Consider the following 20,835-nt stretch of genomic DNA (forward strand, 5'->3'; position numbering starts at 1 on the left):
TTCGTATGCTCCTTCATGCTTCAGCCACCATTCCAGAAGACATGCTTCCATGCTGATGATACTCGTTAAAAAAAAATAGTGTGTTTAATTAAATTTGTGACACAATTCTCCCCCAAGGAGTTCAATGTCTTTTGTTTTGTTTTACCCGCATTCTGCTGTATATTTCATGTTCTAGCAGTCTCGGATGATGACCCAGCACATGTTGTTCATTATAAGAACACTTTCACAGCAGATTTGACAAAACGCAAAGAAGGTACCAATGTGAGATTTCTAAAAATAGCTACAGCACTCAACCACAGGTTTAAGAATCTGAAGTGACTTCCAAAATCTGAGAGGGATGAGGCTTGGAGCATGCTTTCAGAAGTCTTAAAAGAGCAACACTCCGATGCGGAAACTACAGAACCCGAACCACCAAACAAAAAAGGAAAATCAACCTGCTGGTGGCATCTGACTCATGATGAAAATGAACATACGTCAGTCCGCTCTGCTTTGGATCGTTATCGAGCAAAACCCGTCATCAGCATGGATGCATGTCATCTAGAATGGTGGTTTGAAGCATGAAGGGACATGTGAATCTTTAGCGCATCTGGCATGTAAATATCTTGTGATGCCGCTACAACAGTGCCATGCAAATGACTGTTCTCACTTTCAGGTGATATTGTAAACAAGAAGTGGGCAACATTATCTCCTGTAAATTGTAACCAAACTTGTTTGTCTGAGCGATTGGCTGAAGTAGGACTGAGTGGACTTGTAGGCTCTAAAGTTTTACATTGTTTTGTTTTGAATGCAGTTTTTTTTATATAATTCTAAATTTGTAAGTTCAATTTTCATAATAAAGAGATTTCACTACAGTTTTTGTATTAGATGAATTGAAAAATACTATTTCTTTTTTTTACTGTGAAAATATTTGTAATCAAAAATAAATATAAAGTGAGCTCTGTACACTTTGTATTCTGTGTTGTAATTGAAATCAATATATTTGAAAATGTAGAAAACATTCCAAAATATTTAAATAAATGGTATTCTATTATTGCTTAAGAGCGTGATTAATCGCAATTAATTTTTTTAATCGCTTGACAGCCCTAATTTCCAGTGAACATCAGAAGCTTATGAAGCTACCATAATAGGTCCAATAGAAATATGTTCTGGAATTCAGTAGGTTAGCAACCAAATCCTTTGGTGAGATTTCCTAGCTCTCCGCACAGGATTAATTCCAGTGAGGAATCATTCAAATTTCAAAGCATTCACTATTGTAAATCAATCATTTCTTTTCTTTTCTTTTCTTTTAATTATTATTTCTTCTTTCCTAGAATCATCTGTTTGTCAGATCTGTTAATTTTTACTAAATAACCCTCAGAATAGAAGCATTAAAAAAAATTCTCTATCTCTGGGATTAAGGCCATGTCTACGCTAGCACGTTTACAGCAGCACAGCTGCACCGATGCAGTGGTGCCCTGAGATCGCTCGTGTAGCTAGCTATGTTGGCAGGAGAGCATTTTCTGCCGACATAGCGCTGTGCATGCTACCACTTAGGCCAGTGAAATTTATGTCGTTCAGTGGTGTGTTTTTTTTTGTCCACCCCCCATCTCTGAGCAACGTAAGTGGTAGTGTAGACATGGCCTCAGGTTTGTCAAGAAAAAAGAACCACTTGCTGTGGTATATTTGTGTCCACACAAAGCAGTGGAATATGTTTCATAGCACTTCATCAGCCAGTATTCATTTGTTGATTGCATAATTGGCTTCAAACAAAGAAAGCTGCATGTCAAGCCAAACCAAGGCTACACCCAGAAACAATTGCTTGTGAGTGAGCTGCCTCCAGCTGTGAGGCTTTTGAGGCAGATTTTCTGATAAGAGTAATAGGTTATTAGGAAAACAAAACTGTGCTTTCTTCCCTTGGTTCATCCCCTTCGCACACATACTCTTAAATAAAACTAGTTTTTGTTACCTGTGCCCAAAAGATGAGATCCACCAGCCAGATGCAAATTAATGGCTAAAGAACAAAGCAAAATCCAATACCACATACTTTAAAAAAAAAAAAAAAAAAAAAGTCAAACAAAAATTGAAAGATGGAGGATTTAGTGTGAGCTGCAGTGAAGCTGTTGTTACTGGCAAGCATCTAGTTTGGCTTGATTGGTCATTTGTAAAGTACATGCTCATCTAAGCAAGGAAGCTACAATGGGATTAGATTTGAGAATCCAGAAACTTGTTTGAACCATTTATGTGACTCTGGAAATTTGGGACAAATTTGCAGTAGTTGGCAGAGATGGTGAGATTGAACACACAAGAACCCCTTGCTGAGCACTGATCTCCCCCAAAGTAGTGGTAACCTATACAATCTTAAACTATTTAAACTGGGTGGTGGGGAGGAAAGCTTGCAAGGCCTGAGTGAAAGGTAGAAAACGGAACGTTGTTTGCATCAACACCTTTAAAACTTTGGAGAGGAGACCCTGGGTTTCAAAAAGGACTGTTGTGTAACATTTTTTATTAACAAAGTCCCATAGAATGCTTCACCCCATTACCTGCTTTCATGTTTCCTGAGTAATATATAGGGAATTTGGTACTGGATCCCCTTTCTTCTTTACTCCCCATACTCCAGTGTAGTATACAGCTGTGGCTTCCCTTTGATGTCGCCAGCGCAATACAGTCTGCTTCTTCAGTGAGCGGAGGAGGTGACAATAGAGTTGTAATGATAAATACACAGCTGCAGGGGGAGAGGGTAGAAGAAAATCGCTTATTTTTGCTAGACTCACCATGAATGTACTTAACTTATTTCTCAACTCAGTGGGCAGTCAAAACCAATAAGCAATCAGGTATATTATGTAGGCAGCTGGGGTTCTGTTTGCTCTGACCCTTCTGTATAGCAGAAGATAGCCTCACAAACAGATTGGCGATCCAGCGGAGTTGCTTGGCAGTCTCTAATAACGCTCCTTGCTTGCTCTACAAAACTGTTTAGTTTGCTAATTCCTGAGGCTGTAGTAAAAGAAAGGACTGGTGATGGGGGGTGAGGAGGGGGATTGCATTTCCCCCCCCCCCCCCCGGAAGGAACTCTGTTACTACTGAAATGTGGGCCAGGTTTTCACATGTGGGGACCTGGTTTTAATAAATTGCAGTGTAGAAAACTTCTTAAGCGTTAATCTGCTACATTATTTACAGTAAACACAAAATATATAATGTAATACAGTACAAATACTTGGAATTTGTTTAGGGCCTGACTTTCACTGCCTTAAACCTTCTAGAGTCACTTGTGCAGTTAATGGTAGCAGTTTATACCCATATTGCCCAGGTGTAAATGCCTGTAAGTGGTGCAAGGTAGCATGGAAAGTCTAGCCCAGCTGGCACAGAAGCATGATCTTATTGCACAGAAGAATCCTGTATTGTTTTCCAGTATATGAATCTGTCAAGCCCTGCAATCAGAAATGAGCACGTAACTTTGAATGGGAAAATAAATGTGGCCCTCAAGACCAATTACGTTTCAGAAAATGTCTTAAAAATTAGTTGTTGGTTTTTGTTTTTATCATTCCATACACAGACCCTAGAGTTCTCCCTCACATAGAGGAATTCCACTGCTAGAAATAGGACTTAAAAAGGGCTCTTATGTCTTTTTTTTTTTTTAAGGCTCACTTAATCTTTGATCTTTCACTACCTCACTTTCAGGTTTAACTTTAACCAGCTTCTTGTCAATTAATTTCATTCCACTCAGATCCATGCTGCATATGGGGGACAGGAGGGTGGTTGAAAAATTCCTGGCAAGCATCCAAATTGTGTTAATAGGTACCAGCTCTCTTATTTTTTATTATACTGATACCAGAGAGCAACGGGGAAATTCTGAAACTAGAGCAGAGCATCTGATTTACCGTATAGTTTCATTAACACAGGAGCATGAAATGGGCGACCTATTGGGGAACGTCTACCCTACAGAGCCTATACTAGCATAGCTATGATGGCATAGGTCCTAGTGTAGATGCAGCCTATCCTGATAAATGGAGTTTTTCAGTTGATGTAGGAACACCCCTCTCCTGATACAGCATTAGCTGTGTCGACAAAAGCCCTCTTCCATAGACATACCAGTATTTACACTGAGGGTATTGTTATCATAAGTGTTTCAGTCAGAGCTGTGGTTTTTTTCACAGCCCTGACCAATGTAGCTACGCCGATATACCTTGGAAGTGTAGACCAACCCTTAGTCATATCTTGTCAACTGTAGATTAATATCCTATATGAGGATTTCTTTCTTTAAAAAAATATTGTATGCATAATTTCATGTTCCCCTCAGCCTGTAGCTAGCACATCATTCAGGGGAACTGAAATGTGAAACGTATTGCTACTACCAAGACGTTCCAACACCTACTCATTAGGGGAGGGAAGTGGCTGAATCATCAATTTCTGCTGAATTTAATCTTGTTTTAAAATAAGTTTTCCAGTCCTTCTGATGATAAAGATAACTTTGTGAGCTGTCTTCCTGAGTGTGCAGCCACACCGCTCCAATGCCACTGATACTGCTCATGGCTATTTTATGCAGCAAGGAAGAGCGAAGTTAATACTCTGGTCAGTTTCACTATTACTGTTCAGAAATCTGTAGAACAGACAAGATTTGTGTCCGTATCACACTGCTGCTGCTCAGGGAAGATAAGAGTAGTGGTGGAGCTTGTTATAGGAAAGCAAGAAAGAAAACTGGATGCTATGCTATGGGCAGAATGTTCCTTTTCCCTTCCAGCAGCTAAAAGATGGGAGGAGCTTCAAATGTCTCAGAGTCTTACTAGCCAGAGGCTGATATAAAAGATGGAATTGCTCATTTGGGTCCAGGGGTAACACTCTGTAGAAGTCCCAGCACCCTTCTGTTTTCCAGTATCAGGGGGTAGCCGTGTTAGTCTGTATCCACAAAAACTGCAAGGAGTCCAGTGGCACCTTAAAGACTATCAGATTTTGCCCAAATAAATGTTAGTCTTTAAGGTGCCACCGGACTCCTTGTTCCTTCTGTTTTCCAGCAGCTGGAAGATTAGCTGGGCTACTCAGCAGGGCACTGCCTGTGTATCTCACTGGTGGTAGGAGCACCCCCTCTTCAATTTTTATAGACTTCAGGCAAGTACTGCCTTTTGACTGGTAAAAGCTCTACAAGCTCTGTCCATTCAATTGGTAGATGCCTGGGCTGCTCTAGGTCACTTGTGTGGAGATGATGCTTTTACAAGGGGGCAGCTGCTATGCACAGGGGAGCAGAGAGGCTTGAACTGTGGGATAAATAAACACGGTTTCTTTTTTTTCTTTTTCTTTTTTTTTATGGCTTCATATCAGTGTTTTGTGTACATACAGACACAACAATTCCCACCAGCTTGCGTTCACTTTTTTTTAATGGAGTTGTGGGGAAAAGCAGAGAAATAGCTGTTAACAATTTGCCTGTACAGCAAAATGAAACAAAATAGTGTCGGTTTTGTGGAAAAAAGCTCCTGCTAAGACCTGCCCTCTGGGGTAGGAACAATGCAAGGGATTTAGCTAAAAATTCAGTCTGCACAAGTGATTTTAAGCACAGAAAATATTCATTATGTGCAGCCAGCTCTGCTCCAAAGGGCTCATTGCAGGCAGGTTTAATAGGAGTTACAGGAATGGTGGTGGTGCAACGGCTGATTCGCAAGAGTGCTGATCTGAATGAGTGCCCCTGCTGTAGTTCAGCCTGGCTGAGGCAGGAAAGCCCTGCCCTTGCTTGGCTGAGTCAGGCCTGCCTGGGTCTGAGGCTGGCGCACAGCACAGCCCCTGCTCTTTGAAGGTTCCCCTGGGAATAGGTGGGCAGAGAGGAACAGGGAATGAGTCGAGTTTCGTCTCTGCCCTCCTTCCCTGGTGTGTGTACAATCTCTTGGTGTGGGTGTGTACAACCCCTTGCTCAGGGCTGAGCCTGAAGGTGCAATTTAGCCCTATACAAAGCTGCTTGAATAAAAGAGCTGTTCTGCATTTTCTAAATAAATGCATGTTTGTGCATCTAGCTGGCCTTTGATCTGTTTTAATGGAGTGAGTGCTGTGGCTATGAACAGCAGAATGAGGTTAGCTTGCCAATTTTAAAAATAAATACTACTGAAGATTCATAGTGTCTTCTGCCAAGTGAAGTTTCATTTTGAAAATGATGTTTAAAAACCAGGCTCATCTAACACTAAATCCCTTTGTCAGGAACTGTTGATGTAAACCTGCTTCTTCAGTATTTAGAACTTTAATGCTCTCTTGGAAGAAGTTTCTGTTAAAAGTTAAATTCTGATTTAGGAGCTCGCATGGATTTTATATTTCTCAGAGTGCAGAGGTCATTGTGTCTCCAACAATAAGGTTTAGATTGTGCCCCCCCAACCCCTTCTCTCTTTACCGGGAAGGAAGTGGAATGAACTCAGGCCTCTGGGCACAATCCATGACACAGCATCTTAAAGTCTGAATTTCATTAAATGTATTTGCAGGTTAAATTACTCTTGGAAAATTAAATACCATAGTTCCAGTCCCTGCCTAAGGCTTGTAGATTTGTGTATGTTGAACTGAACATTGAAAGCGAGCTAAGCCAGGGAATCAGAGCTGATTTTTTTTAACCTCGTCTTGCTGTACTTTTGTTGTTATAGAAGATAGGTGCCCTCATTTTCATTCTGTTAATGCAAGGCTAGATATTGTCTTATTTTGCTTTATTGGCAGTGATCCCTTTGTGTAGACAGCATTCTGGAACCGTAACACCCAAGTTTCAGCAAAAGGCTCATGTAGGCTCTTTATGTATGCTTTAGTGCAGGGGTGGGCAAACTACGGCCCGGGGGCCACATCCGGCCCCTCCGACGTTTTAATCCGGCCCTCGAGCTCCTGCTGGGGAGCGGGGTCCAGGGCTTGCCATGCTCCATGTGTTCCATGGCTCCACGCAGCTCCCAGAAGCAGCAGCACGTCCCCCCTCCGGCTCCTACTTGTAGGGGAAGCCAGGAAGGTCCACACACTGCCCCTGCCCCAAGTGCTGCCCCTGCAGCTTCCATTGGCCGGCAACCACAGCCAATGGGAGCTGCAGGGGCAGCATCTGCAGATGGGGCACTGCGCAGAGCTGCCTGGCTGTGCCTCCGTGTAGGAGCTGGAGGGGGGACATGCCACTGCTTCCAGGAGCTGTTTGAGGTAAGTGCCGCTTGGAGCCTGCACCCCTGACCCCCTCCAGTGCCCCAATTCCCTGCCCCAGCCCTGATCCCCCTCCCGCTCTCCGAACCCCTTGGTCCCACCCTCCTGCATCCCAGAGCCCACACCCCCAGCCGGAGCCCTCACCCCCTCCCGCACCCCAACCCCCAATTTTGTGAACATTCATGGCCCGCCATACAATTTCCATATCCAGATGTGGCCCTCGGGCCAAAAAGTTTACCCACTCCTGCTTTAGTGTCATGATTGACAAGATTCAGGCCCCAACCATTGGTTCATTGACCTGCTGTGTGTGCCAACTATTAGATTATCATAGGTCAGCTGTAGAAGGGAGGCATAGTGTTTAGTATCCTCACTCATGATCTTTGTTCTGGGCTGCCATTTATATCCGCTCTGAGGTTACCTGTTCTGTTCAGCTTCGCCCTGCTTAATGACACTAATACCTCCCAACAAAGACTGTGAGCTGAATTTATCCCACATGTGACTCCATCAACTGCAGTACAGTTCTGTATGCAAGAGTTTTTCCCAGTATGTCAAATGCATGATTCTTCTCTTCTGCTGGTCAAAGAAGCAAAGTCCTTCTCAAACCTGCATCCTGATGTTATTTAGCTGAGCACGTGTTCCGCTGCTGTATGTTTGTTATACAGTTTGGAACTTTCATAGTAAAACATTAGTATAGGAAAGTTGCAGTGGTTGCAGAGAGTCATGTAATACTATCCAAATAAGAGACAGGAAAATGCCATAAAGCAAGGAAGTGAGGAGATGCTCCTTTGTGTCATGTGGTCAGGAGTCATTAACTTCCGCCACAGCTGTAGAGAAGCTCTCTGCATTAGACCTCCATATTTTCTCCATCATCTGATTGAAATGTGATATTTTTTTTATTTTGTGGCTGGAGGTATTGTCTATAGTGCAGGTGGCTTGGATGTAGTTCTGTTGACATGAGGTCACAGCTAGCCTGTTTACGTCAGATTTAAGATGACTGTCCTTTCACAATTCAGGTCCAGGTGCATTGATACCATTTCAGGCTGCATTTTGGGATGGGGTCAGGCGGGTCTTAGAATCCAGATCCAGAATGCTGATGGGAGGAGAAGAATTGAAGGCTTATCTAGAGCAGCACTTCAGATTTCTGTGATAAGTGATGCAGATTTCCCCTCCTTGTGTGTTCCTGCTCCACCACCCCTCAAGCTACATGGTGGGTGTTAGAGCTCCCCAAACTGAATGAAAGGTAGGTGGTGTACTGGTTGATGCAGGCACAGTCATAGTCTGGTAAATGGAACACTTGTCCAGAAACCTCAGCTACCACTGGTGCAGAATAGTGGCTTTTTGGACTGAAATTCATTTCCTGGGGAGATGTTGAACTCTTCCAAAAGGAAGCCTAAGAAGGCCTTGGGAAAATTAACTTATAAGGAAGGGCCTGCTCTGACTCGAGGCAGCAAGAGTGGGATTGGGCCATGGAATAGGAATATTTTGTTTCTCAAATACTCCACCGCCAGCAGAATCACTGGGACAAAACTCATTTTGCTGAATCTTAAGTAGAAATGACTCTGTGAGAAATGCATATTAATCAGTGGCCACATCTGTGCATTTTAAAATTAAGTTTAGATCACAGGAATCATTGATGATTAATATTTTGAAGCAGTTTATTCCATGTGAATTTGGTGCTGACATTCCCTGGAGACTGAAGCCCTCTGGTGGGGCCCCAAAATAAGCACAGTGCGTATTACTGCTGTGCAGAATTGCACTAACCCTTCCCTGGAAGGAACACCGCTAGGCGTATAAGGGACAGTTCAATCTCCCGGGCCCCTTCAGTCCTTGCTCTGTCGGCTGAGACTGCCAACAATCAGGATTTGGGGACTTCAACAGCAGAGTCAAGGGGAAGGATTGGGACGGCTTTGTGGCCTGCATCATGAGGGAGGTCAGACTAGATGATCATAATGGTCCTTTCTGACCTTAAAGTCTATGAGTCTATGAGACAGTGTTTTCCTGGGCTGAGCTTAACTAGTAGGCATTATTAGGAATCATGTTTATTGTGGTAGCACATAAGGACCAACAAAGAATGGGACCCCATTGTGCTAGGCACTTCACAAACACAGAGCAGAAAAGTCCCTACCCTGAAGAGTTTGTGAACTAAATAGACCAGAAAGACACAAGATGGGGAAACAGGCTGTTAACACAAAAGCAGAGTGATGACTAATGTGATGGCAGCAAGTGTTTGGTTAGTTCCATAGTTTTTGGGGGGTCTGTATTTAGTTAGGAGGGATAAGAGCTTCAACCAGGCTCAGGTTCTCCCAATGGGTTTTAAAGTTAAAGCTAGTGTTCATCTGATTTATAAATAATCCTCTGAAGGATTGTAATGTGAGAGAATGGCATCTTCTCTGGGGAATGGGAAGTACAAACAAACCACCATTGCCCCCCCACTGCACCGCAGGCACGCACTCCTACTTCTTGAAACCAAAGGATATGCCTCAGTAAAGTGGTTTTCTGCAAACACTTTGCATTAAGCCTTTCTATTTCTGCCTAAAGGGGAACCCTGTCTGCCTGCTGTTTACCAGGAAGGTTCTTGTACATTTCAACATGTAGGCTGCTGATGGTAATAGGGCAGAGGGATGGCAGGAGGTGGGCTCAGTAAACCAGACATCTTGGGCTTGTTGAGGGGATGTCTCATGAGAAGCTGGAATTTTTCACTACTGGACACCTGGCCTTGGCAAGATGTTTAAAGATGCATGGTTGGACAAAAATACAAGTGTGGCTGAAGATTCTGCTTATTCATGGTGGTTTGGAAATTCCTGACATCGGACTGATTTTGCCTCTTGTGTAGTTATTTGCCTCTATATTGAAGGGGTATGAAACAGTCATTCTGATCTGGTAGCATTTGACACCTACTTTGCCCAGGTGTAAACAATGAGTTATGGTGCAAGACATGGGAGAGTCGAGATGGCTGAGGATAGTTACTTATAAAACTTATGGTACATTATTGTAGGTAACATGGGTTGTATGTGCTCTGAAGGGCCAGTGTGAGGATTCTGGAGGAAAGCAAGTTATTAGGGATTTCATCTTAAAATGTAATCTCTTCTGAACCATCTCCTCCCTCAATTTCAGGTGGTAGCAGCAGCTCACATATGGCCATATGCATTTTGGAACTGTGCTACACATCAGGGGAAGAGGGACAGCCTCCGCTGTAGATTTGGAAGATCCCAAAAGCTGGCTTTGGGATTCATCTAGGTTGTTCCCCAGCATCTACCCTTGACTCCTTGGCTCCCTTATCACAAGATGGTGGATTAAAATTGCACTTTAATCTAGTCTCTGTGTCGAATGATATCTCTTCCAAACCCATTCATCTTTACTTCCTTTCCAGCACATGCTTTGAGCTTAGAAACACCAAGCAGTGATCACCTGGATTTGCAGTTTATCAGCAGTCTCTCTCTAACCCTGTCTATTTCCTCTCTCCTCCTCCCCCCCCCCCCTCCTCCCCATGGGAAGGACAGAGAGACAGGTTCAACAAGTCTGCTGGCCAACAAGTGCAGTCTATTGTTAGTATCACCATGTCCTCCTCAGTAACATCAGGTTCAGAGGGCAAATCGCTCAAAGCAGCTGGGACATGACTGCTAGCTTGTGAGGAATGATGTAATTACATCCCCCTCTGCAGTGAATTGAATAGAGAGGCCTTCAGAGGCACTGGCTGGGGGGGCTACCTCAGGTTACTTCAGGTCAGGATACTGTCAAAATCCATCAGAGGAATTCCCAATAGATTTGGCAGCCGACATGCACAATGCAGGCATTATGCCATGAGCGCTATAGTTGAGTTACAGGCATCTGGGCTTTGGAAGGAACTAATAAAATGTTGCTTTTTTCTTCTGCTGCTGCATGAATTAAGGCTTGTTGAATTAATGAGTTTTAAAAAATCAAACTGGTTGAAGTTTGGGGTTTCTTTTGTCTCTAGTTCCGATAGCTCAGTGTTGAAAGTGAGAGAACCTGGTAAGCCACAAAACTTAGTCAGCAAGCAGGGGATGCAATGTGGAGTGTGGGGAGAATATCATCCTGCTGTGAATTTGATGCTCTTCTCTAATAACTGTGCAGGTTTCTTCATAAAATAACTTCAATCAGATCCTAATTCCCCTGGGACAAAATAAATGTTGAACATTTTTGGTGTAAATAAATATGCTGTCCACATTGTAGGATGGGGCCAGGGTGTGCATGGCATTCTGGCCTTGGATGGAGAAAACATATCCAGCCAACAACCTGGATCAGATGTTAAGTATTGTAATATGTGTAAATCAGCACTAATTTAACACATCATATGTGTTATACCGGGGTGGGCAAACTTTTTGGCCCGAGGGCCACATCTGGGTATTGAAATTGTATGACGGCCAATGCTCACGAAATTGGAGTTGGGGTGCAGGAGGGGGTGAGGGCTCTGGCTGGGGTTGTGGGGTGGGGCCAGAAATGATGAGTTCAGGGTGCGGGAGGGGGCTCTGGCTGGGGGTGCGGGCTCTGGGGTGGGGCTGGGAATGAGGTGTTTGGGGTGCAGGAGGGTGCTCTGGGCTGCGATCAAGGGGTGCAGGAGGGCGAGAGGGGGATCAGGGCTGGGGCAGGGGGTTGGGGCACAGGGGGGTGGCTCAGGGATGCAGGATCCGGGGGGCGCTTCCCTCAAGTGGCTCTCGGAAGCAGCTGTATGTCCACCCTCTAGCTCCTACATGGAGGTGCGGCCAGGCGGCTCTGCTGTGCACAGCCCCGTCCACAGGCTTCGCCCCTGCAGCTCCCATTGGCCACAGTTCCTGGCCAATGGGAGCTGCAAGGGCAGCGCTTGGGGCAGGGGCAGAGTGCCAAGCAGAGCCTGCTGGCTGCCCCTATGCATAGGAGCCAAAGCAGGGACATGCTGCTGTTTCCAGGAGCCGCGCAGAGTGGCCCCCAACCCTGCTCCCCAGCTGGAGCAGGGCAAGCCCTAGATCCCCCTCCCCAGCGGGATCTCGAGGGCTGGATTAAAATGGGTGGCGGGCCATAGTTGGCCCACCCCAGTGTTATACCATAATAAAGCACATGTTTTTTAAAAAATCCCTGGGATTTGTTGCTCTTCATGAGACTGTATAAAACTGAACTTTCCATTTTAATGACTTTGAATGTATTCTGCCTTTTATGGTCAGTTGGCCTCAGCAAGGATCAGTATTTCTCTCTCCCCACCCTCACCCACTCACGCACACTCATTGCACAGTATACTTGGTGGTCTGAATGCAAGTGACAAAAGGATGGTAGGTATACTGTGAAGGGAGGTGTTCTAGAATATGCTTTGTGTTCCACCATTGGAGGTGCTGCAAGTAGTTCTGAATGTGCTTCAGCACCACTAAACTACTATGAGTCAGCTTGGAACCGGAAAGGACTTCTGAGTAATGGTTTAGTGAGAGATGTACTAAGCACTCCATTTTTACCTAGAATCAGAGGCGGATTAGGGGTTTGTGGGGCCCCTGGGCCAGAGCAAGTGGGGGCCCCTCCCCATCCCTTCCACCTGCAGTCCCCCTGCCCCATCCCCCTTGTTCCTGCTGGGAAATGGGGTCGGGACATGGGCCCTTGTCCGGCACCCCAATTGTCTCAGTGGCTAATCCGCCACTGCCTAGAATTTGAAAGGAAAAAGTTAATATAGTGTTCTCACTTTAGTATCAATGTTTCTGAGAGCCCACTGTTATAGGGACCTGGTTCCATATTTCAAATATACTAACAAATGTCCTTATCTGTTCTCTACCATTAGACTATTAAAATGAAAAGAACCTTTAATGTATCATTTGCTTTTCAGGTCTAATGCTGTTATTTGTATTGCACTCTGTTTTGAGAACTAAAATGGGCTGGTTGTTCTCATGTGCAGATATTTTGTTTGGGTTTGTAAGAGCTACAGAGAGATACTGGATCTAAACACACACAACTGTTTTCATTGACATTTTAAAAAAATCATCAGAACTTTTCCATTATTAGGTTTTACAAAACCTCATACAAGAAAATGTGTTTTTTTGGTCTGGACTTCCTAACTTTGTCACATGCACTGAATTGGGGCCATAGAGGACTGTGTAAGTTCTATTAAAATCAACGGAATTAAAGTACATGCATAAGTTCTTTGCTAAATCAGCCTATGTTAGTTTTGCTAGCTATCAGAAGGTTTGAAAGTTTGGCCTGGATACCAATCAAAAGAAATTGTGTTAGAAATCTCCCATTCAAGCTTTCTTGTGAGACTTCAACTATTTCTTGGTTCTGGCTGGGTTCGGTACAGTGCTTCCAAACTTGACTGAAAAGTGGAATGGTATAAAATAGCACAAAAATGCTGGGTAAGGGAAAGTGTGTGTGTGGGTTTGATTGTTTTAATTGTAATCCTCAGAAGTTCTGTTTTGGTTCATGTCTTTGGGTAAAGGTTCAGGTCAGGGCCATTTTACCAAAACCACTTTGCCTATTTTCTTAGTCTGTAGCTCTCAAGAATTTCACAGCCTGTTTTGAGTTATTCTCTCAAATCTCTCCTGCCCAGAAATGTGCATTTTGTGTTCCAGTTAATCCTATTAAGCTGTGTATTACATGATGTATTAATCATCTGACTGGTAGTAGTAATTATTCTCTTTGGATCACTGCTTTGATGGGACCTTTGAAAACAAGACAGATTTGCTGTGTCTTATGTTGAAGAACGGTTATGTTGTCTAAAATAAAAAGGATAAAAGTTAAGCATTGAGGAAATAGCTAAGCTAAGGAGCCTTGTTCATATTTGTCTAAATTTACCTCTTAGTGCAATGGATGAATTTGCCATCAGGGTTGAAAGTTGGCAAATCTGCTTATTCAGTGTTTCAGATGATGATTTTGGGTGACTTTAATTTGCCTTAATCTCGGATTGTCTGATCAACTAAACTTTGCTTTTTAACACTTAGCCTTGTCCCCATTGTGTGATCTCCATTTAGCTGTTTCAGCAGTTGTGATAATCCACTGAGAATAGCACAGTTGATATTTTTTCATTTTTCTTATTCAAGTGCAACCTTAAGATAATATCAAGCAACAAGAACATGCTCTGATCCTCAAGCATTCAACAAACAGACTTAATTAGTATTGCTAGATAGTGTAGACCCTGATAGTAAGCAAATTCCTTCACTCAATAGGGTATTATAGAAACATCTGTACTGCTACTACAGTACCTTCTCTTCAGAAGTAGCTGGCTGAGTACAAAGAGGAGCCACATTCTTGCATTGATTAGATTAGTGTAGATACTCAGATATTTCTAGCAGTACAGGAAATGGTCTTTGTACTACTTAAGTTTTAACAGATATGGGCTTGAGTTTCCATTCTGTCTTGATGTCCTCAAACATATGCTCCCTCCCCCCAACACACTGGATCTTTATCTGTTGTTAGGCTAAATTGCTTGAGAAGTAACTCAACTACACTTATATAAATTATAGAAAGGAAGTTTTGCCCTAATAGTTTAAATCCAATGTGATCTTCAAAGCTTTTACAAGGGCTTGGTTGTTGAGCATTCTCAGCCAGTTGGGTTACTGGACCCCGAGTGTTTAGTCATTTGAATGCAAGCCACTTGTTTACTAACACAAACAATCCCACAACTTGTCTTCCAGTCTCTCATTATCTCTCCCCCCTTTCTTTCTAGCTCCCTGCCGTCCCTGCAGTGATACAGAAGTCCTCTTGGCTGTCTGCACTAGTGATTTTGGTGAGTTTTTTTTTTTTTTTCTTCTCTGCTGCTGCTCCCCCATTCTCTCCCCCTTACTATGGTGTTTGCTGGATTTGGCTACAGACACCGCTGCAAACAATGATTAAATTTAAACACCAAATTGCAACAAACAGGGAACTTTCACTGGTTTCTGTAAACAAACTGTGGGCAAGGGACACACAAAGAACCAAGAGAGAACATTTTTATGGGAGGAGACATGAAGGGCCTCAATTAAAGCCATTGTACTTGGCTAGCTCTTTCTATAGAGGACAAAGAGAGACCTAGCAACAATAATAGAGGTAGAAGTTCAAAGGTTTCTTGGGGGCATGCAATAGGATTTTCCCCTTGATGTCCTAAAATGGGCCACTAACAAAAGACCAAAGCTGTTTTCTTGTCAGATTTCTGAAGGGGGAAGTTAATGTTCAGCTAATAGTTGTAATGGCAGCAACAAGCAAAATGTATAGACCAAGAGAAACACAAATATTCTGAACATGCTTTTGACTGTGGTGTAACTTTTTTTCTTATAATTATTACATTACTATTTTAATGCAACTTTCTCATGCTTGAATTTAAAGTAATAGAAACAAGTGGGCCTGTGTAGTCTAGGAGATGGGCTGTAAAGATTATAAATATCCCTCTTAGTCATTTGAACTTACTAGGTCACATTCAGAGGTGATGTAAGTGGATATATCACTCCTGCTTATATCTGCACTGAACTTGGATCCAAGCCTTCAAAGCAGTTTCATGTAACCCTCCCTTTATTTTGTTTGTGTCCTAGTTGTCAGGGGTTCCATCCAAGATGTAACAAATGAGGCAGAGCAGCAAGAATCTGTAATAGATATCCACGCAAACAAACTCTACAGGCAGAAGAGCAAAGTCTTTCAGCCCACAGAGGAAAATGGGAGCTGGCGGGGACAAATAAAGACCCCACTGGAATGTGGGGTGAGACCAGGAGATGGAGACTTCCTCTTCACGGGACGCATGCAATTTGGGGAGGCCAGGTTAGGCTGTGCCCCTCGTTTTAAAGACTTCCAAAGGATGTACAAAGAGGCAAAGGACAAAGGGCTAAACCCATGTGAAATTGGCCCAGACTGACGCCCCCTATTTGGCTGAAGATTGCTCTTAGCGCTTGGCCGGAACTAATTCCTGGCCCTGGTGAACGTTCTGAACAAAACGGTAATTAACTAAAAGCATGGAGAAATCTGGTGTGCAGAGTGAGAGCCACGCGGAACGTGTCATGGAAGCAACAGAGGTACGAGCTCAGAAGGCTGCCAAGCAACCAAGGCTGGATTTTTAACCCATCTTGTCCCTATGAACTAAGTTATTATATTTTTTTAGCAATTTCCTTAGGAAAACAAGCAAACAGAAAACTCCAATGTCTTAAAAAAACCCAATGAAAACCAACCTGCCTTTGTATCTTTTTAATACTAATGTTTAAAATGTCTTAAGCTGATGTAGCACATTTGATATGGCGTATTCTGTATAAATGGTTGAGAATGTGATAGAACATGGTAAAATCATCTTAACATTGATGCTTTGTAAAAAGCTTGGTGTACAATTCGAAGATGTTTCTTATGACAGAAATTTATGGAGCCAAATTCATCTTCTTTTTTATTTGAAAGAATGTACAATCACCGCCTGCAATTTTTCGTTCAGGCTGGCGAATAGTTTCCATTCCAGAGAATAAAGGTCCCTGGATTTGACCCACATTGTTACGACTTTTATTCTCCTTCTCCATAATTGTAGCCTTCATAGGTCCAGATGTGCATGTGGATCAAGCATCCATATGCTATAGATTACTGTTTGCATATTTTGTGGCTGCTGAAGCCCAAGTGCCTATGTGGGGTTGGGAACTGCAGTGGTTTTCAAAGGGGGAGTAGGATCTATTTTTGGAGATTTCTTAAAGAAACATATCCCAGGCAAGAAGCTTTGAATGACTCTAGCTTTTCCCCTGGTAGGTCACTTGGGAAACCAGTCCAAAACAAGTATTTCCTCCACCTGGGGCACGTTCTAGCTGTAGGCAAACTGGGCAGCTGCCCAGGTCAGCGGATTCTGCCTAGAGTGGCAGAGGCAGTGAGGCCAAGCCTGAGTGGTACTTGACCCACTCATGATAGAGGGGGCAGCTGAGCCAAACCTGATGGAGTGGCGCTACAACCTGGAGCTTCCCCCATCCTGCCACCCCTTCTGCCATAACTACTGAACCATCAGAAGGCTCATCGTGTTCCTCCAGAAACCCCTCCATTCCAGGGTATAGCAGGGGGGCAGCACGATGAAGTTTTGTCTAGGGCAGCAGATTGTTTTGAGTGGCCTCTGCCCCCTCTCCACTCTTTCCATTCTCTAGGAGACTCAACTGGTCTGTGGTAGCTCTCTCTGACATGGGCACTTTCACCTGAAGATGATTCGCCAAGGCAGGTTCATCCCCTCCTATTCAATTTCACCTGGAAAATAAAACCCTTTTAAAATGAACAAGAGGTTGGTTCTTTTGCAGTGAGGTGGTGTCTGAATGACAATACAGTAGCTCTCTCTGAAGCAGCGATGACATTCCACATAACCTGTTTCTACATATCTGCTTCAACTCTTTTTTTCTGGTGTTTACAGTGGGCAATAGTGATTCTCTTTCCCCTCCCCCTCCCCCCATTGAGGTTCTAAAATAGGCCACTATCGTTATGGAAAAGTCCTGTAGGGTTTAATAGGAATAAAGTCATTGGGGTTCTATTGAAATTATTTGCCAGGGTATGGAGGGGATTCTGGGAAAGGAAATCCCCACTAGGATCCTCTTGCAGAGATCTCCCCATGTCACAGGCTTTATCTCCCTTTACCTGTTGAGAAAGTCATGGGGCCCACCCCACAACTCACACTTGGAAGACCCCAGCAAGAGATCCTCTGGAGGCTGTGGCTAGTCACACAAAGGCCCTGTACCTCTTCACAGCCTCTGGCGGTAGACAGTCTTACCTGCTTGGCTGTATGAGACCTGCACTGATCCCTGCATGTGGGGGTCCCAGGCAGTGAGGAAAAAAAAATTTGTTCTGTGCTGTTACCTTTTTCTGACATATCCGTGAGCTTGAGGGAGGGCAGGGGATGATGTGCTGATCAGCCTAACCCATCTCTTCCCCCTCCTCCAGTACAGATGCTGGATCATGTGGATGAGTCTCTACACAGTGCCTGAAGGTGAAACAGTGTTGAAAAGGGCAGCTGAGCCTCACCCCGTTTCCACATATGGGGGGGGGTTCCTCTCCAGGTACAGATTGATGGTTTGATCTAATCCACAGAATATATGGAATTTTATCCTTTCTTTAGTTCTTAACCTATAAAATTCTACGGTGGGATAATCATTCTCTACTAAATCCTGCAGGATATTTCACAAACTCTATAGAAAGTCTATCCCTTTCTATTCATTTCTGTGGGGTTTTTCCAGAAGGGTAACAACAAGTCAATAGATATTTTTTTATGGCAGCTTGTTAGAGAGAAAAAATTGGATCGAATGTTCAGCCAGCATTTGTAAGAACAGCAACAATAAATAAACTCTATACCAAAGGATGGACACTTTATTATTCAAAACATGGCTTTGACTGTGGTTTAATTTTTGCGACCAATCCCCTGCACTTCCCTCTTCCTCCCACTACAATGCTTGGAATTAAGCCCAGATTGTTCCCTTTCGCTTCCCTTGCACTTCATTCCTCAAGCTGGGAGCATAGGGGGCAGAGTGCGTCACCTTTTGATATTGCAGCTCTGCTATCAGCGGAGTTAAAACCTCTTAGTGCATTCTCCGGAAAGCTCCTTGCACCTTCTGCTACTGACAGGTGTCAGGGGAAATCACAGCGCTCCCTGCCCCTGCTGCTGTGCTGTGCCTCACCTCTCCTGGAAACTGCTGACACACTTTGTTAGAAAAAGCCTTTTGAGTTGGCACATGCTCATCACACTACTGGGAATTGCTTAACTGAAATTACAAGGGAGTGAAGGGAGTGGTTGAATGGGCAATAACTTAGTACAAAGCCCAGCTCTTTGGGAGTAACACCTTTCTATGCAGTGTTTCGGTCTTAAACCCAGGTTAGACGGCCAGTCATGCTGCAGCCTTTCCAGCATACCATGTGTAATTGCAGCCTGCTCCACCTGCAGGTTGGCCTGCTGCCACTGACATACGTATATAGGCGTGTGTAATAGGTATGGATTCTCTTCAGTGAAGACTGAGTAAAGGTTTTTTTGGGAGGAGTCCACTCACAAACTGAAATTACAGTTCTAATGTTCTTACCATTTAGGTTCTGAATCTGCTGAATTAACCCCAAATAGGCCAAATTGTAATGTAGAGAGGTACATTTGTTGCCACCTAATGGGGATGATTTGGACGAAGATGATCCAGGTTATTAGATCAACATGGACAAATTAGGTAGTTGCAAAGTATTTTTTTCCAACCAGTCTATTTTGCTGGAGAAGACACAGGGCCCCTTGTTCCCTAGACCTAGTACAGTAATGAATCAATTGTGCATGGTGATGCAGTAAAGTGGTGATCATGGGGTTAATTGGGTTACCCAGAGTACTTGGGGATGGAGCCAAGCTGCACCCCTCCCCTACTTCCTGTTTTATCAGGGGGAGTTTTCCCACCAGCTCAGTTTGTTGTGAGGCAGCTGAATAGAGCAGCGAGTTCCCCAGCCTCAGTCCTGTGAGTAAAGGGTTATTTTTGTTGCACTGAGTGGGCCCCTAAAAAAGTCCATTGCTGCTGTTTGAAGTGAAGCATGGGGGAAGGGAGGAGCATGCGGGGTCTCCGTGCCCCCCAGATTTGCTGCTTGGCTTGTACTGAGTATGCTCAGTGACACTGCTGAAGCTGGTTGCCTGTCTCTCTTCCCTCTCCCCTTCTCCCCCTCCGCCCCTTATTGGCAGGCCCAGATCATCCCTGGCTGCTTTCCCAGTAATAAATGAATGCTGAATGTGAGTTTCTTTGCTGAGAGCCTTCTAGCTTGATGGCACCCACAATATATAAGACTAGTGATGGGGGGGTGGGGATTGTGCATTTGCATCTTAACTCTGGGACCTACATTTAAATCATGGTTCAGGTTGCAAGTGAAAATTAAGTCAATGGCTTCCCTCACAGTTCCTGATTTTTATCCTCAAAGGGGTGTGGTGAGGAGGTGTGACGCTCCCCAAGGGAACCAGGGTTGTGAGGCACCTCATTACCACCTGCTCCTAGTGGGGAGTGGCTTTGTCTGTGCCTGCTGCAGATCAGCTCCCTGAATCCACAAGCATTGGCTTCCAGGCCTCACTCTCTCTTTGCAAAACCCCTGAGTCCTCAGAGCATGGCCTGTTGTGTCCAGACCAGGGCAGGCACCCAAGCACATGCTTGGGGCAGCACCTGATAAGGGGCGGCGGGGGGAGCGTGGCGCGGCATTCCGTGGGGGGGCGCTCCGGTGGCGCGGCGCTCGGCGGGGGGGCGGCGTGGGGCTCGGCGCTCGGGGGGGGGGGTTCCAGCGGCGCTTGGCGGGGGGGGCTGGGCGGGGGGGTGGACTCTGGCAGCGCGGCGGCAGGGGGTGGTGCTGGGGGGGGGTGGCTCGGCGGGAGGCTTGGGGTGGGCGGCGCTTTTTTTTGCTGCTTGGGGCAGCAAAAAAGTTAGAGATGGCCCTGGTCCAGACCGTTATCCACCGAACACTCTCAGAACTACTAGGACTGCTGTTCCCAAAGGAACAATGCACACCAGCTTGTAAGATCCAGCTCAAGACCAGCCCTTTGCTTAATACCACAGCACTGAGATATGTCTAGTGAAAACAAGAATATGTTTATTATCAAAGATTCAAGATGCAAGCAATAGTGAGTAAGAATATTGGAACCAAATGGTTACATATAACACAAAATTGTAACATTCTCTCTAGAGACTAAACTAACAGGTTAACCTCCTGTCTAAAGAAGTTTTATCTTACCCAACATTCTCCTCAGTGTTTTCAACCAAGCCTGACTGAGACCACTTTTTCATGAGGTAAAAGCCCTCTCCAGTTATTCCCTCAGTTGGGGGGGTGGGGGGGAGAGAGAGGCTGGATGCCTTCTCT

General features: G+C 44.4%; 1 protein-coding gene across 1 annotated transcript in view; it reads left to right on the top strand.

Moving 5' to 3' along the window:
* Window positions 1–16,506, top strand: part of METRNL (meteorin like, glial cell differentiation regulator) — a 33,047-nt gene extending 16,541 nt beyond the window's left edge. Inside the window, exons 3-4 of the mRNA XM_054047472.1 lie at window positions 14,744–14,803; window positions 15,582–16,506. Coding sequence (XP_053903447.1) covers window positions 14,744–14,803; window positions 15,582–15,898 — 377 coding nt within the window. The 3' untranslated portion in view covers window positions 15,899–16,506. The remainder of the gene's footprint in view (window positions 1–14,743; window positions 14,804–15,581) is intronic.
* Window positions 16,507–20,835: the final 4,329 nt, after the last annotated feature.

Source organism: Malaclemys terrapin, chromosome 13 (genome assembly GCF_027887155.1).
Source record: "Malaclemys terrapin pileata isolate rMalTer1 chromosome 13, rMalTer1.hap1, whole genome shotgun sequence".
Lineage (NCBI taxonomy): Eukaryota > Metazoa > Chordata > Testudines > Emydidae > Malaclemys > Malaclemys terrapin.